The sequence below is a fragment of the Dermacentor variabilis genome, chromosome 4 (genome assembly GCF_050947875.1).
Source record: "Dermacentor variabilis isolate Ectoservices chromosome 4, ASM5094787v1, whole genome shotgun sequence".
NCBI classification, from domain to species: Eukaryota; Metazoa; Arthropoda; class Arachnida; order Ixodida; family Ixodidae; genus Dermacentor; species Dermacentor variabilis.
In genome coordinates, this window is record NC_134571.1 from 67,541,085 (window position 1) to 67,559,392 (window position 18,308).

General features: G+C 46.8%; 1 protein-coding gene across 1 annotated transcript in view; it reads left to right on the top strand.

The window, feature by feature from the left end:
- Positions 1-7,614: 7,614 nt before the first annotated feature.
- Positions 7,615-18,308, top strand: part of LOC142578223 (cytosolic non-specific dipeptidase-like) — a 29,457-nt gene continuing 18,763 nt past the window's right edge. The window contains exons 1-6 of the mRNA XM_075687627.1: positions 7,615-7,698; positions 8,513-8,582; positions 10,499-10,622; positions 12,339-12,509; positions 14,637-14,795; positions 15,946-16,103. Of these exons, the coding sequence (XP_075543742.1) occupies positions 7,668-7,698; positions 8,513-8,582; positions 10,499-10,622; positions 12,339-12,509; positions 14,637-14,795; positions 15,946-16,103 (713 nt within the window). The 5' untranslated portion in view covers positions 7,615-7,667. The remainder of the gene's footprint in view (positions 7,699-8,512; positions 8,583-10,498; positions 10,623-12,338; positions 12,510-14,636; positions 14,796-15,945; positions 16,104-18,308) is intronic.

Consider the following 18,308-nt stretch of genomic DNA (forward strand, 5'->3'; position numbering starts at 1 on the left):
TGACCTCATGCAGTTCTTTACCGTGCACCGAACGCATGGTACGCGGACGCTTTTGCATTTCGCCCACATCGAAATGTTCAACTTTGTTGGCGGCTGTCTATGGCGCGGCTTAGCGCAGCCGCACAGGCCCTGTCTTGAAAGCCATCTGCGGTGCAGAGCCTGGGGGCCCCGAGGGCTGAAGGCTTCATGTGCGCTTTGTTCTCGTCGCTTATTTCGCGCTGAAGCGAGAGGCAGCACGAAGGGCACTTCGCTCGCTGTTGCTGCTGCTGCTGCTCTTCCTCGCGCCAGCGAGTGTTTTCGCAGCAAGTGTCCGCGATCATTGATTAACATGTGTTGATATTTTCCTGTGCGCGCGTGACACCATGCTTGTTAATTTAGTTCGTAAACAAGTGTTTACAAGTTTATTCTGCCGATAAATCTACTATCCTTACTTCGTCTAGCTGTCGAATTTGCTATCGCAATGGATGCTTCACCTTTCGGGCGAAAGTGCGGCATCTTTTTCCTTTTTTTTTTTACTTTTTCACACACCTTGATGTTTGATTTTCACCATACCGTTGTTTCAGCGCTAGTATCCGGGCCAGTCCTGTTCCTTTAGCCTTATTTATCTGTCCCACTGCTGTAGTCTCCAGTGCTTCCCGTCTCATGACAAAAATTATTATCGTTGCCGCCATCAGCCACCAAAGGCTCCATACTTCAAGCCTGCCTGCCTTAAATATATGCATTGCATTCATCTAATGAAGTTTTGGCAAACGTCGAACACCTGGAGCGCTTTTGAAAGATTAAAAAGAACTAAACATATATTTTCTTTTCTATTCCCATCTTTATATGCAGGCACATGTGTGGTCGATGGCGGGCTGGAAATCCGAGGCGTCGCAGCTACGCCGCCGAGAACCATCACAACTTCCTCGTGGCCATCCACCGCAGATTGTCAGGCTTGTCACTCGACTCTGGCAGGAGCGGTACTGACGTGCCGCCGGCTCGTGGTGGCTGCGAGTTGCGCAATAGAATGATAGCCGTCTTCTACGCGAGCTGCCTTCGCTTCGGGCGTCGACCGTCTATGCCGTCTCTACAGGCTGCGCTCTCTGGGGTGAGCAGTCCTTCATAGCTAAAAGAGGCTGAGCGTAGTGATCTACGGATTGCGGCAAATATGGGCGTAAACTATATGATGAATTCCATTCTGTTTCATCCCTAAAAATTGAATCAAGGTACGTTTTCGCCTTATGAGAACGTTATTCCAAGCTTTCCGTTCTTCCCATACGGGGTCTCATTTTGTCGACCGATGACACCAATGAGACCAATTAAACGAGATATTATTGTGTAGAAGTCTCGCATATCGCTGCCTACATAGAGTGACCTGAACCTCTACTTATAAGGAACTCGGTGCTTTACGTAGCACACAGAACGGGCAACGGGATCTGACACACTACCATACACGGGTGTGTACTAAAGCTGGCTCGTTAAGCACCCAAGAAAGAAGGTAACACTCAGTTTTCTCCCACACATGTATATTTACAGATTGGTATTGACGCTGCAGCGTGGCTGAGCTCAAGAAATTCCCAGGAGTTGCTGGCTCGTGTCGCAGCTGCTTGCCTTCGCAGTGGCGTGGCTTCCGTGATAAGAGTCCGAAGGAGCCCAGATGGGCACAGTATATTTATTGAGGTCGGCGAGACCCTCAAACACAGCCTCGCCAACGGCGAGGACGAGGATGGCGATGACGTCGCAACCGGGCGCCCTCGATGGTTCGTGGAAAAGGCACTACAGGAACTTCAGCTCGACGTGCATTGGTCGAAGATAGCCGAACTGGACGGCTACGTCGACAGCACCCGAAGAAAGCTCGGTGGCGGGCTTCGTTCGGAGCCATTTAGAAACGTCCAAGACCAGCAGCTGCCTCGTAAGCTGGCCGAACTGCACTGGCACTCTTTCCTAGAACCAGACCTGCGAAACCAGACATTCTTCGACTCGAGCGGCGTACGTATTTAGGCCTGCATCCGCAAAAATGTCATGCGTATGAATTGTTCGTGAGGGCAAATTTCAGGAAATTCCTGACGCTGACGATATTATTAGCGAAGGCGACCGACCCGTGGCGAACGACACAAACGAACAAGACGCTTTGTGAATGCAGCCCGCGTTTTGTACCTCGGCCTGCGGCTCCTTATGATTAGAAAACAGCGTCGCGAGGAAAGATGTCAGGACAAATTTCCAGCTGTAAAGGTACCGTTCTTAATAATTTCAAGCATGGTGACTATATAACTCCATGCTATTCTTTCGTTTTGCCACTAACCAGCGCTTAATTAACCTTAATGTTCCTTAACCTTAACCTTAATACAGTACAAACGTCTTACTCCTCCCTGGAAATTCGTGGTAAGAAAGATTTTTGCTAGCTTCACGACAGTCTTGGAGCCTGTCGTGCAATTTTGATGGTGTTTTCGACATTTCTTTTAAAAACATACAGTTTGCTTCAGCCTCAGCAAGTTACATGGTTTTTCTCTCTTCGCAATACTGTTTTTCCGCAGCTTTACAAAGCCCTGCATATAAAATATTTTAGAGAGGTTTACTTGGAGCCTGATACCAATATAAGAGCACTTCCCTAAGCAAGACAAAGTTTGCTCTCACTAGGAAAGAACATTTTCCACAGTGTGTTACAGTTGGATTTTCGGAATCCCGAATTTGCATCCGAGACATTTTTGGCATGCGTACATATCGGGAAAAAATTGACGCTTCTGTCTTTGAAACCAAATCAATGACGTTATAAGTGCATTTGCGCCATGTGTCAGAGACCACTGGTTTGGAAAAGCTTTCATCGTCCAAGCATGCAGTGCCGCATAAGCACTGCTCTGTTCACGGTTTGCGTTGATCATAAAAGATCATTGGTTCGCGGTGAGCACTTGCGTTTGATTTTAGACTGGTCGGACCGGGCCTGGTAAATGCTTAGGCAGCGTTGGTGTAGGTTAATGTCGCTAAAGTTAGATTTACACGATGAACAAAGTCGCTGATGCAGTTCCTGTACCAAGCGTCATGTAGCTCAGTGTCACCGAAACGCGTCGCGTTTTGGCTGCGCGTCGTGGCTGGGTGTGGGTGAGACGTCAAGCCCCATCTACAGAGTAAATCAATGATTTGCTACACCATGTTAATAGTAATAAAGGTGGATTCATTACCAGCGCAACGAATAGCAGACACCGTCGGTGAAGTTGGACGCTACTTCGAAACTGAACTTTAGATATACAGAACTTGGGCAGTAGCATCCGCTATATAATTGCAAATAGCGCAAAAAAAAAAACACTGGACAAAAAAACGGACGCAGAAATGCGCAAGTGTAGCTCATCCTCGTCTAATAACTTTTTGTACTAGGTATTCTTCGGTATCTCATACTTTTTTTCAGCTATTTATAATTGCTCCTGAACTTAGAACCGGAGCTTATACTTGCGCCTATACATCTTCATAGGGTCCAAGAAATTTGTCATTCTACGTGCGCGGCCTCGTCGAAGTGGGAGAAGTCATACGCACGTTGGCCGACTCGACGGAAACGGATGCGGCCAACCTGTACACGCTCCTTGTGCCGGCGGCCCAACTGTTCGCCTACGTCCGACCATGGCTGGTTCCCAGGAAGAACCGCGAAGACAGAGTCATCCCTGCCTGCCTTCGTGCAACGGAGCGCTGCTTTGCTTCGGAATTCTCCTCGCTGGTAGCAGCCTGGACCGAGTCTGCGCGGGCCCGGATGTACTTCGGCGACATGGTGTCAGCGCTCAGGAGCGCCCTTATGATTTCGGTTCCTGACCAAGACAACCTGGCAAGAAACGGCGCCCATGCGCATGTTCCCTTCAAAGTCGTCCCCATCCGTAAGTTGTGCAACGGTATCATCATTCGAAAACTTCATTCACCACATTATTTGTTTAATGGGTTCTATAAACACACAATTCACAAAATGTTTCTTTCGTACGAACTTTTCCTTCTTCATTGGCAGAGTCTTCGCTAATGTGGGTTCGTTATCGCGATTGGCCGGCGTTTCCTTATTCAAATGATTCAGCGTACGAACTACGTCTGGAACATGGGCCAAGTTTTACAGTTCCTGAGAAATGGGCGCAGGCAAAAATAATGAGCACTAATACGCCCGTGCCATGCCTCCCAACTCGTGGTCTGGCTAATCTATTTTTGGTTACTTTCGCAGCCGAGCGACACAAAAGCGAGTTTGCGTGCCGCAAGGAAAGCCTGTCCCCGCCATTCCTCTCCACCGACGACTTTGTTGGCAACGTTGTCCTTATGTTCAAAGAGGACAGGTTCATCAACGCTGAGCTTTCTCGTGCAGTCGTGGCAGAGGTGATGAAAGATGGAACGTTCCAGCCCCACAGTAGCCTCGCCTTCTCTTTATCGGCAAGCGAACACACGGTATTCGTACCTCCGCTGTACCTATCCGGAGACCTGCTGCACGCCGAAGCCTCGGAGCCCAGCCTAAACATGCCTGTGGTTGGAGTGCCCGTCCTGATTTCATGGGCGCGCTCGGTAATAGCGCTCAGGGACCACTGGTCGGCGACGGCTGCATCGTACGGTAACTGCGTGCGAAAGAACCACCCTCTGGATCACGCATTGAGCGACAGGGCCTCCGATGAAGTGTTGCTCACGAACGCATTGCTGGTGCCTTGGGCCATCAGGGTTGCGTTGAATGCAACAGCCCTGATGGCTAGGAAAGTCCGCGGAGCTTCCGGTCATCACGAAGGGAGTTCGTTGTCGTCGAATTCAACGGTCGTGCCCACTGACTCGAACGACAAGGCGAGGACGCAAGTCTTTTTCGGCAGACTATGCCTGATGAAGTGCGGTGACCCGATAAGTGCGTCGGCTTGCAGTTACGCGACCATGCATTCTCCAGAATTCGCGGAGGCCTTCGGCTGCACGAAGCACCGGGAACCACCCGGACATCATCCCTGCACCGACATTCTGAGCAGCCTAGCTGCTAAACTGGCATCGATTTCCAGCATTCCCAGGAATGACTCTCTGACTTAGAGAACTTGACTGAGGGGGAACGCTTTTGAACATTTCGAGTCCCGTGTGCTGTTGTTTATTTAACATTAGGTGCGTAGTTCAGCTCAAGACACCTCTGTTACTTAAACCGGTAGTGTGCCTCATATAGGGGATCTTATGGTAAAGTTCCGTTTTACGCGATTTTTTTTTACACAGAAAAGTCGAATTGCCTCCAAGAACATTGATAGTGAAATTTTGTTGTTCACGACAATTTTCTATGGAAAGCGACTATAGGCTGCTGCTTTATGATTTTCAAAGAACATTTCCCCGTTCGTAATTCTTGTTGCGTATTTAGCTCATGATTATACCGACAGAGGTGCACAACCCTTCGGGGATGGTTTTCCAAAATTCGAAGCCATATCGCCGACTTTGGCGCTGCTGCAAGAAATCTATTTCTTTCATATTCACCTAATCCTTAAACGCTCGCCTGTTTTATTTTGGAATAAATTACATACTTAGGAGTCCCACAGAAGCACACTGCAAAACTATCGAGCTTTCTATTGAAACCAAGGTACCGTGTTATTTCTATTTAGCCGCCCAGGTTCCTAAAGCACCCTCCTCCTCCCCCCCCCCCCTTACGAGCATACACCGAAACACATAAAACTAGTTATAACCGCCTAGTCAACATACTGCATGCAACTTTTGTATGTTTGCTTGCGACGCAATTTCGTGCGCTTGGCTTTGAAAAAAGGAACCAAATACATACAGATGGATGGATGGATGCAAAACTTTAATGAAAGTCCTGAGGGCCGCTCAGCGTGCTGTCCCAGCGTGCTGCGGGCCGCTCCCACGTTGGGACAGTCAGGCCATGCCCGACCGCCGCATCGTGGGCCCTCTTGACAGCCCATAATTGCGCCCCGGCCATCGGGGCTCTTGAATAGAAAGCTACGCTAGGAAAGTATGGCATATGCTGAGGAAAATACAGCTCACTCACAATTGTTAGGTTGTTGTTGTTGTTGTTGTTGTTGTTGTTGTTGTTGTTGTTGTTGTTGTTGTTGTTGTTGTTGTTGTTGTTGTTGTTGTTGTTGTTGTTGTTGTTGTTGTTGTTGTTGTTGTTGTTGTTGTTGTTGTTCACCATACCCCTTGCCTTTGCTCTTTGTACGCCATCGCGGCTGCTCCTAAAACGCTAGGCAATCGCAAAACGACAAGGCGCGTCTCGGGCCTCTCGGGCCCGGCACGCATCGGCGTCTCGTGCTGCAACGATTAGCGCAGTGTTTCGCCTTCCGTAGATGTCAACCATCATTCACTCTGCCTTATTAACCTAATGAATGCGCTACCAGTGAAAAAAAATAACTTGTGTAAGACCAACGTTCGCTATGTATTAACGTCTCTGTAAAGCTATAAGTTACTTATTAACGTAAAAGATTGGATTAGCGCGTTCTGTGCGATTCAAAGCATAACAACGCGACTTTTGAAGCGAAAAGCTTCACTAAGCCAGTCCACACGTTTCAACACAGCCCGTCAACACGTCAACACAGCCCGCGCTTCGCGTGAGCCGGCGTATGTCGTAATCGGCTCCGTAAGCGTGTTCAGAGCCGGAATTGGCTCCGTAAGCGTGTTCGGAGTCGGCGCAGGTGGCCACTGCCGCGCGCTATGCGTCATCGTTCGACGTTCGCCGCAAGCGCGTGTTTATCGCGGAGGCCGACTATATAGCCGCTTGCCAGAGTATAGGCGTGCGCATTCAACATGGAAGGAGAAGAGAGAGATACTACCGATACAGAGAGCTGTGTTTATGGCTGTACAGAAATCGCAAGACAATGTGCCCAACAATGATGAATAAAGTTTAATAATCCTGCATAACTTATGGTATAGATCATTGATAAGCAATTTGCATAACTACACAAGGCACACGTATTGCATAACCGTAAGCTAACCAAAGCATATCCATAAGCTAAACCGTAAGCATATCCATAGGCTAAATCATAAAGCATAACCATAAGCTAAACTGTAAGCATAACCATAGGCTAAATCATAAAACATAACCATAAGCTAAACCATGAGCATCGCCGAACATTTTCGCTTCGATATATCCAGGCTTAACCTTAACGAAGCCCCAGCAAATCTTTTTTTACGAGGTCGAAACCAAAGAAACAGATCAATTCGAAATTTTTAATTAGTGTTTCTTTTTAGATTCAAACTATTTTCCTAACTAAGCCGATTCTCGGCGAATACCCCACGGAGGGTACGGGCCATTCGTTGAGGGAAAGCAACCAGCCAACAAGTGAGTGAGTGAGTGAGTGAAAAACTTTATCAGCTCTAGATTCACTGGTCTTCTGCGGTCTTCAGATGAACAAGAACAAGCGCTTGTACTTCTCTGTTTCATTTGTTTCGTCGTCGTCTCCGACTGTTGCAGCGTTAGTAACGTCTAGTAAAGTAGCCTATCTCTCCTATCAGAGTTGCACGAGATTACGCGTATATCTAGACTGGAGACTTCAGTGTTAGCGCAATTTTCATGTGCTTGCCCAACGTGTGCAGTGTTTTACTTGCCAACAACAAGCTCTCTAAATATTTGCGAAACGCTGTGAACTGGCATAATTAGAAGACGATGAAGAAGTACACTCAGTGTCAACCGTGCGCGCGTGTCTTCACTTCTAGTCTGAGAGAAAGAAGAACGGCTAATGCTGGAACCTGTCGTCGATCATCTCAGCTGAGACATGAGTGCATCATCTCCGCCTGATACCACCGGTAAGAGTTTCTGGGACGTTAAATCGTACTCGGCTGCAAGTGTCGTGCAAAGAAATTCTCGTACTTGACTAAAGGGTATAGGTAGCTGAAAACAGTTCGGCGAGTTCTCTTCAGATGCGTTGTGAAGCAACACCAACGTTACCTCCTGCACGTCCACTTATGAGGGGACTGTGGCTCACCATGGGTATTTCATCGCTTTCGTGCGTAATCTAGATGTTAAATTGCGTTCTTTTTGTGAATGTTTTTCAATTGTGCGGTTGAATCTTGAGCTCTCAGTATTTATTATTAGAGACAGCTGTCAGAGGTTAAAAAGTAAACCATCATACAGCCTTTGTTTTTTTTGTTTTTTGTTTTTGTTTTTTTTTTCGTCGGGGGGGGGGGGGCAACCCAAATCGGGCGTAACGTCAGATCAGGATGGTTACGTAGGAGGTACTGAAGACGCAGGCCCCAAAAAAGATAGCCCGTATCGACTTGCATTCAGCACTGCGTGTTTATTAAACAACACAATTTTTGAAGTATTTATTTAAATGTGTACCTTTGAAACGTCCGGGGTATTGCTTCAAAGCTATCTTCTTATATGGGACGCATATCGTTCCCGACATTTCAGATATTCGACAGTTGTTTAGAGCCCCTTAACCCTAACACTCGCAGCACTCGACATTTAAAACATTTCTAATATTCACTCGCACCTGCATTGCATAGCTGTATTTTTTTTTATTTTTTCGCTGCTTAATGTGCAGACTATGTGTATGTTCAAACCTGTAAATGTAAAAGCAGTTCTTTGTAATTTTTATATGTTTCTCATTGTTTCAAGCACCAGGAAAATCATGCGGCGCAGGAACAGTTGACGAAGGCATTCCTAAGGAGCTAGAAGGCATCTTTGAGTAAGTGATATAAACGAAGGCATAAGAAGCTATGTGCCAGCTCCTCGCCATACTAAATAACGCGACTGTATTTGCCAGATAAAGATAAACGTTGGCCATATTTCACATAGTATGTTACATGGAGACGCCAGTGGACGTGTTCTGAAACCTTCAGTACTAGTTGAAAAAGAAACTAGTGCTAGTAAATATAGCGCGATTACTTCCAAACGTGCTTATAGTGTGGCAAATGTGCCTAACAAAATGTAACACAAGCAGTCGTTTGCAGGGGCCCTATAACGTAAAACTATTCCAATGTGTTTTTATTCCAATCTCCTGACGCCAAATTTGTGTAACCGCCGACGCAAGCATCGGGCGGTGACCCGCAGGGTTGTCTGAACAGACCAAACAAACGCTCTCCTCGTTCATAGGAGGCCACTTTTGTTTGCTTTAAAGACGAATAGCATTGCCTACACTGAGCGGCTTGTCTTATCTGACTGGCTGAGAAGAGGCGAAGAGCACGATGAAGGGGAGAGGGATTCGATGGGGCCGAGCCACTGCACTGAAAATCGATAACCGGATGAAGAGGGGGGCTGCCGGCGTCTGTGATCCGTCCGCTTTCCCTTACTTAGCTTGCGGTGGCTCGTCGAAAATTGCGGCGGCATGCAACGGAAGGTTAAGAATGCCGCTAAAAAGGATCCTCAGCAAAGAAAAGTTGGCTGAGCGAGGTCGTAAACGTGCCGAAAGTGCTCGAAAACGTTACACGGCCACGCAAAAGTTTTGTTATACGCAAATAAACCCATGCTCTCAGGCATGTGCGAGTAGCGCGTGCCTGAACGATCGGCAGCTGCCATCTTTTATTCCTTTTGGAACGGGGCAGCCTGCGGCTATTCAGAAGAAAATCCGGTTTTCTTCGGCATATTAATGCTTCTTTAACGCGTACGCGTCACTTTGACGCGGTGAGTTTTTGCGGTTTTGTGACGTCGCGTGACAGGCAGGTGAAGTGAGTGGAGCCCATAAACTTTTGACCAATAGCCGAGGGCTAATGGCGAAACGGCGTCGAATCAGAAATAACTTCTTTTTTTCTTTTGTTCGGTCAATTCATGCATAATCAGTGGGTACAAGTCATATCAGATGGGGAGTAATCGCGGTTTTCGTGACGTCGTGTGACAGACAGGTGAAGTGGCGGTGGTCCAAAAAAGTTTTTGACCAATCGCGGCGCGCTGATTGCAGAATTGGAATAGGAATGTTAGGAATAGTTTTACGCTATAGCGCCCCAGGAAACACCATTTATGCCTATGAAATTCGGCATGTAAGCGTGCAGTCAAAATCACAAGATTTTGTTAATATATGTCTGCAAAGACACGTTCCAACTTTGTGGTACCAGCAGCGGCTTTTGGTCGGGTTGAGGGGAAAGATGTTAATATGACAAAAAAGTTATCGAAGTGTAGTCCTACAGTTGCGTAGCTGCCACCAGACCATAAACAGTTTTTTTGTTCACACTAAAATAAGTAGACGTGTGGTTGTAGCACAGTACATAGGTCTGTTACAGCATTTGCGAAAACGGGGCTACAAACGCTTTACGTGCGGCAACGTGAATGCAGATATGTACCTGCAAATATCACAAAACGTGGGATCATAACTCCCTATCATGCGTTATCTGTTTACCACGGGCGTACACAAGCTAACCAGCGCGTTTCCATTTTCTGAACCTGTTAACCTGGAGTCGCTTGCTGACACGGAACAGCCAATATGGTCGTATCCGTAAAACAATAAACAAGTTGTCATTACTCCAACTTGCTGCACTCAGGTAATGAAAATTTGCCTACCTCATTAAGATCGACGGAAAATTTATAATGAAATTTGTCATGAACGCGCACCATCAGAGTTTTTCGTGTCCATATACTTAGTATTGTGCTGACACATGTCTATGTGTGCAGTATCATCGAGCAAAGCAAGGGCCAGATGCTCGCGTGGCTAAAGGATTTGGTTGCCATCCCCAGCGTGTCAGCCGAGAAGGAACACCGCAAGGACATCATGCACGTCATCAAAGAAACGAACAGGGTAAAACAATAAGGAACTTAGTCAAAAAGGGTGTCCTCCAGCGTCTACATATTTCCACTTCTTTTGTATTGTTTTTTTTTCTCGCGTAGGTCTTTTTTGCTAATACTCACTGTACCGGACTCAGTTTCCCGCAGACAAGCTCATTCTTGTTTACTTGGGCCTTTTCTCCTTTAGCTGGTTCATTGGTTCAGCAATACGCTGACTAATTGACTATAATACATGTGCGCGAATTTGTAAGCACTGCCTGGTGCCAATGGTCCTCCCGAAACCAAAATTTAGGTTAGTTAATATTAATGGTATTGGCAAATGCATGTGTTCGATAATGGGCTGACTTGATCTCAACTTCAGTGCCAAGCCAGAACTGTACAGAAAACTGCATTGGCGGCCGTTTTATCGCGTGATACGTAAAGCGCTGCTTCATGGACCACTTTGAGAAGTCAAGAATACGTACAGCACTGGGGTACGCAATGCGCTCAATATAATGTCGTATATGCCTTTCACTATAACCACTAGAAAATGTCCTGAAGAATGACACAAGTGGACAATTCTGGTGTTAATAGCTAAGGCTACATCAATGGCTGTTGCAGCGTTTGCATGATTTAGAACGGAGGATACGCATCCGTCTCTAAGAATAAACCCCCAGAACCGCCATGCACACACACTTCTACCCCTTTATTAGAAAACATGAATGTAATAGCGATAAAGGCGGCTTCTTCGTTGTTTTCTTTAATTTTTTTTTCAGCAAGTCTCAGACGTAAGAGCGCTTGCTGAAAAGACAGCTTTATATTTTCCCAAAATCAACTTGAGGTGCGTTGTGTTTCTCAAGATCACTGTCGTACGTCGTAGCCCACAGCAATGCTTGACATGAAGCTATGACAGAGGCATCGTTGATTCGGCGTAAGCATCGAGTATTAACATTGCTAAGTTCATTTGTTTTCCTTGTACTTGTTTTATCTTTGCTGCTTTAACCCACGTTTTGTACAAATTTCTTTTTTTCTTTTTAGGACCGAGGGTCCCGTTGCAGTCATTGACTTTGGGACCCTCGTCTGCATACTATTTGTTGTTTACTCATTGCTTTTTGAATGACGAATAAACTGAAACTGAAACTGAAACTGAAACAGTCGAAGCTATATGCGGTGTGCCACAGTGCAGTTCGGTCACCGCTGGCGCGTTTGCTCTTGTTCCGGCTTGTGCATGCCCGAACACTAACTCATTTGTCATCGCATAATTTGATCCAGCCGTCATTCGAAGCACATCTTTTTCCCTTCATGTTCAAGGTGTCCAGCATCACACCCCTTGCAATGCCGCATATTACGTTTGGTTTCTGCTTAGCAGTGCTTTCGGTTAGCATTGGTGGCTACAAAGCAAGCGAGAGCGCCTAAAAAATTACAACGCTGCACATACCTTCAAGATTATATTTATGTCCTCGGCATGTTCTGCCGCAATCGCAATAAAGTGCGTGGGCGTTGCAGAAGGGATACCCATGGTCTGAAAACAGAAGTCTGCAATGTCGCCCATCTTCCTTGTGTTTCGCTACATCACCGACAAAAAAGTCTTTGGCACACTTTTTCTCGAAGCCCTTGAAGGAAAATATTTTGTCAATTTGGTGTTACGTCAATAATAATTTGTCAAAGAGATATCATAGAACAGCGTTGATCATGAGGCAGAAATTGTTAGGCCACGGGAAAAGCAACCGTTTCTATCGCTGGGTCGCAGATACTGCTAGAACAAGACGTCCACGTGACCACGGTGCCCTTAGGCGACCAGCAGCTGCCAGACGGGAGCACGCTGCCGCTGCCTCCACTGTTGTTGGGCGCGACCAGTCAAGAGCCCGGCAAGAATACCCTGTGCGTCTACGGGCACCTGGACGTCTATCCGGCGCACAAGGTAATGGTGAACGCAGGGGCCACAGTAGAGCCTACATGGTTTCTTTCCTTCAAAAACCGAGTTTGTGTTTGCTTTCATTTTCTGTGTCTCTGCTATCAGTGTATCATGCGGCTGCTTTGACAAACTTGATTTTGTCAACTTTTTCACCTTTGTGTTGGTTTAGAGTCGCCGAGATCGCTATCTATAGAGCGCTGTCGCAGCGCATCTTGGATTGTGTTTTGCCATTTGTGCCGCGGCATACGGAGGGATATTTGTGCATGAGAAGCGATAAAAGGTTCCAGTTGGTACACGTTCGTCATTACGTTGCGCTGAGGTTTGCACTGGAAAAAAGAAGACGAAGAAGGAGACAAGGACGCGGACGGACGAAGCGCCAACTATCTACCCTCCTTGGTCATCTTTTTGCCAAGGTAAAACTCTGTGCAACGTATACATGAAGATGCAAGAGAGCTTGCAAATGTGCAAGTTCTATACTGAGAAATTTAACGCGCCAATCGTTCGGCAACGCTGTAGACCGTGGATAATCGAGGAAATTATTTTACAATAATGCAGGGCTTCATTGAGAAAACGTGCGGCGGCTTCCGCTATTCTTCAGTGGGTCTAGGTTATGCCGATGTGCACCTCTTACAACATTTATTCGCAGCAGTGAAATGTCTTTCATTAGCTGTTAATTTTGTCACACGATTTTGCCGAATAATTAGGTCACGGCAATTTGATGTAAATGCATTTCATATCTACATAGCAACTGGACAGCGATGCGCACCAAAACAAAATATTTTTATACTCTTAACAAATATTTTTTTCTGTATTGTTTGAAACACTGGCGTATGGTAACAATTAGACGCTAATTTACCCTAACCATTGCCAGAAAAAGTATTCGCGACGAAGACTTAGCTCGCCGCAAAGAAATTCAAATATATAGTCGGGTACAACTTTAGAAGGCAGCGGCATTTGCCCCTCAAAGTCGTATGCATACATGCCTCCACCAATGAGCGCGCACTCTCGACTGACGTTATGGGCCAAACGGCGGGTGACACCGCCGACGGAGACATGGCAGCCCGCGCTTTGAGCTTGGCCAAGTCGCGTCAGCGGGACTGTTTCTTTAGGGGCGGAGGCAATCGGCTTCCTCGCTTCGGTTATCTGGGCGGGGCCTCTCCCGCTTTCCTAAGGTGTGCCCGACTATGGAAGGGCGAAGTTCAAAAAAATTTATGTACTGCCCATCGTTCGTATCATGGCTTAACAGCCACGACAGCGCGCGCTGACATGCGCTGCAGATATTTTCGTTTTATAATTTGTCTTTTTGTTTGTTTTTGCTTGTTTGTGTGCCTGTTCCCAAACATAGATCAGTGCAGGGGAATCTCGGTACGTAATTCTGATGTGCCACTCGTGATGGAAATATGTTGATGATGGCTATCTGGTATTTGTGCCGTGGTATTTAATACGGCGGCTGAGCTGAGCGACAGAACATGTGTAGCGATAAGGCACACGCTTGTTCCGTAATCTGATGATACTGAGACTGCCCTCGCAACGAACTCTTCGATAAGCGGGAGCATTTTGGGTTTCAATGCGATTGGCATTCTTTGAGAACTTAACGCAGCTTGCGGTATGTCTGTTTGCCCGTCCATATTTAACCTATTTCACACCAACATGGCTTCCTGGGCATTCCATGGCCTAATGGGCTAGAGCACCGGGCTGTTGTGCTGAGGGGAACGGTGTTCGAAACCAAACATCGGACCAACTTTGGTCACTGGGTATGTGATACTGGTTATTTGTGCCTCTCTCCAATGCACCAGTTTCACGCAAACTTGGATAACTGGGCTTGTGCCGCTCTGCACTGACACGCGTCACATATTTCAGACCCGTGCCACGCGTGGACTTCGCAGCGACGGCGCCGTTACAATGTGCCAGAATGTGTGTGTGTAGATGGAAGCGCGAGGAAGGAGCCCAGCTGCACTACTTGCACGCCTCAGGCATGGCGCGTTTCGGCGGTGGGGATGCGGTGTGCCGCTACATTGATTCAATGCTAATCGAGCTATCGTCGACAGTCACTCTGAGATGGTTTCTGTCCAGATATTCTTTGTGTGCGGAATCGCTACAAAAGTGGTCATTTCCACCGCGACAACCTCGCAGGAGGACGGGTGGACGGCGGACCCGTTTCTTCCTACGGAAAAGGACGGCCGACTCTTCGCAAGGGGCGTAGCGCACGACAAGGGTCCCCTGGTCGCATGGATCGGAGCTCTCTACGCTTTCCGTAAGAGCGCCGCAAAAGCTTCGCCCGTCAATCTCAAGGTATGACCACAAGCAGGGGCATGTCATCGTGTTGACTTACTGTGAACGATCCTAAAATGTGAACACTCGTACTTTTAGGTGAACCATCGACGGGAGAGGTCCCGAGGGTTGCAATGTGTGCTTGTTGGTAACGCATATTGAATAGGTTTACGGTATCGCGATTAAAAGGCAGTGTGCGTTTGTTGTGTGTGTGCGATTTAAAAAAAGCACCGCCTGTGTCCCTATGTGTCTTCTTTTGTCCTGTCTTTTAATCGCGCTGCCGTAAACCTATTCAAGATGGAGAGCTCGGCTAGAGTTGCAAGATTGACGTTGGTTTGGATAGCTCGCCTGAAGAAACTCGTTTTGCTTGACCAGCTCATTGAATTACTCGCTAGTCTGCAGCCCTGTCTAGTGTCACGGACGTTAGCCTGTCTTCTGGAAAGACTGCAAAGGCTTCAGTCTATCTGGTCACTAGAGGGTGGTTGGTGTCTGATGAAGTGTAAGTCAAGGTGTATGTGCAAGACCTAAAAAAAAATTACAGATGCTATGGAGTAATTTACCATGCGGTAACTGATTCATCTCGTTTACCTGCTAGCCTGGTTCTCTTCAAATTTCGGACCCGCCGTGGTTGCTCAGTGGCTATGGTGTTGGGCTGCTGAGCACGGAGGTCGCGGGATCGAATCCCGGCCACGGCGGCCGCATTTCGGTGACGGCGGAGTATGAAAACACCCGCGTGCTTAGGTTTAGTTACACGTTATAGAACCCCAGGTGATCAAAATTTCCGAAGTCCTCCACTACGGCGTGCCTCATAATCAGAAAGTGGTTTTGGCACGTAAAAACCCCACAATTTTATTTTCAGGTTTCGGTAATAGACAAGAAGCCGCGAGCGTCCGAACAAACTAGCATTATGATCTCTTGAGGACATGTCCAGATGAAGCGCAAAGTACAGTACTCTAATGACAAATTAAAAGCACACAAAAGAAGCACTGCAGGAGGGATCTGGCGCGCACCAAAAACCACATGCCGCTTCAATAATCTTTGCGTAGACGGCAATAAATATGGCTGTCGCACCTCCTTGCTTCGCAGTGAAGGCCAAACAGCTTGCTCAGCCTTTCTAGGTTTTCTTTTTTGCGTGTGTGCTCTGACACACTCTGTCGCTGTTACGGTGCAGTTCCTTGTCGAGAGCATGGAGGAAGTCGGCTCACTGGGTCTGGGACCCTACTTGGAGGCGAGCGCCAAGCAGGACTTCTTCAAAGGCATAAACTTTGTCTGCATCCCCAACGGCTGCTGGCTGAGCCCGCATACGCCCTCTATCAGCTACGGACTCAGGTAGATGTGACTGTTCTATGTTGGTTTATCTCGATCCGTTTTAAGAACACTTTTATGCAGCGCGTATTGAGCAACAGAAAGCAGTATCGGGAGTTTTTCATGTCGCTCTACAATTTTCTCATTGACACTTTTCATCTAATAACATTTGAGAAGTTGATTAAATAATTAAGAATAATTATCTAATTAGGCGGAATGAAAAACATTGAGTATCTCCGAGCGGCCACAAACAACATTACCTTTGCTTTGTGCAACTACGTGGCATTTGCATTTTTTTTAACTCTGGCTAAAATTAACTGGGACACCCTGTATATGGCGCCACACTCGGCGGGTGTCTTCAGAATCTGGTTCTTTTTCTCGCAGAAACGCCATCATATTATATTTAAAGAATTTCTTATACGCTTTCGTGACGTCCCAAAATTAATCCTATGGTGTTTTGTGCTGAGGTTTCTCAACTTAACCTATCACAATTACTAACTGCATCAATGTGCAATGTGACCCACCGCGGCATCTTACTGACTATGACGTTACGCTGCTGAGCAAGAGGTCGCGGGTTCGATCCCCGGCTGCGGCGGTCGCATTCCATCATCATCATCATCATCATCATCAGCCTGGTTACGCCCACTGCAAGGCAAAGGCCTCTCCCATACTTCTCCAACAACCCCGGTCATGTACTAATTGTGGCCATGCCGTCCCTGCAAACTTCTTAATCTCATCCGCCCACCTGACTTTCTGCCGCCCCCTGCTACGCTTCCCTTCCCTTGGGATCCAGTCCGTAACCCTTAATGACCATCGGTTATCTTCCCTCCTCATTACATGTCCTGCCCATGCCCATTTCTTTTTCTTGATTTCAACTAAGATGTCATTAACTCGCGTTTGTTCCCTCACCCAATCTGCTCTTTTCTTATCCCTTAACGTTACACCTATCATTCTTCTTTCCATAGCTCGTTGTGTCGTCCTCAATTTGAGTAGAACCCTTTTCGTAAGACTCCAGGTTTCTGCCCCGTAGGTGAGTACTGGTAAGACACAGCTATTATATACTTTTCTCTTGAAGGATAACGGCAACCTGCTATTCATGATTTGGGAATGCCTGCCAAACGCACTCCAGCCCATTCTTATTCTTCTGATTATTTCCGTCTCATGATCCGGATCCGCCGTCACTACCTGCCCTAAGTAGATGTATTCCCTTACGACTTCCAGTGCCTCGCTGCCTATTGTAAATTGCTGTTCTCTCCCGAGACTGTTAAGCATTACTTTAGTTTTCTGCATATTAAGGTCGCATTCCGATGACCGCGAAATGGAAAACGTTCGTGTGCTCTGCAACAGGCTACGTAAAAAGATACTAGGTTGTCTAGAAAAATCCTGAGTTATATCCACCACGACGTCTCTGATAACCCACTGTTCAGCTTTGGGGAGGTAAAGCAGACAACTTAGTTTCATTAACTTCAATGATAGAACGAGACAAGTAAGACCTTTGCGGGGGGGGGGGGGGAGGGGGGGGAGTCCTATAATATCTCTTCCGGTGGTGGAGCCGGCCATCATGTGTTTTCATTTTAGACTTGTGTGAGGCCTGCCGCAACACTGGCAGTATATGACCTGTGTCATGGGCCGCGTTTGTCATGTATCGCGATAACGTCTACAAACGCGCCCTCACTCTGCTGCTCAGAACTCTGCAAATGCTAGCTTTGATTACAATGGTAATAGAAGGATATTCCTTAGATAAAGCCTATAGTCGCTGTAGGACATAAAGGTAAGGCCCAATAGCCGAAATGAAAGCTGTAAATATTCATCGCTAGATTTGATACCATTGAGCATGATATAACAGTTTCAGATTACCGTGAATAAGCAGTTCACTTCAGTGCGTATTTAATGCGATGACGATACGGGAGCACGAGGTTTAGTTTCCTGAGAGGCCTTAGTGACTGGAGTAGTGCGAACCGATCAATAATTGGGGCCGTATAGGGGCCCAGCAGTGAAGGAAAATTAGTGAAAAGCACACATGCGACTTGTTCTTGCTGTCCTGTGCGAAAAAGATCATTTGGATGGGCCCTCGCCCGAATGTATAAACAAAATGCTGTAAAAAACCGAAAATATGCAAACCGTTTCCGAATACTGTAATTTTTTTAAGCCGCGCCGAAATCACTTAGTTATTTAACTCAGTGGCTCTTTAACTGAACGAGAGCAAAATATTCAACATGGACTCTTCTT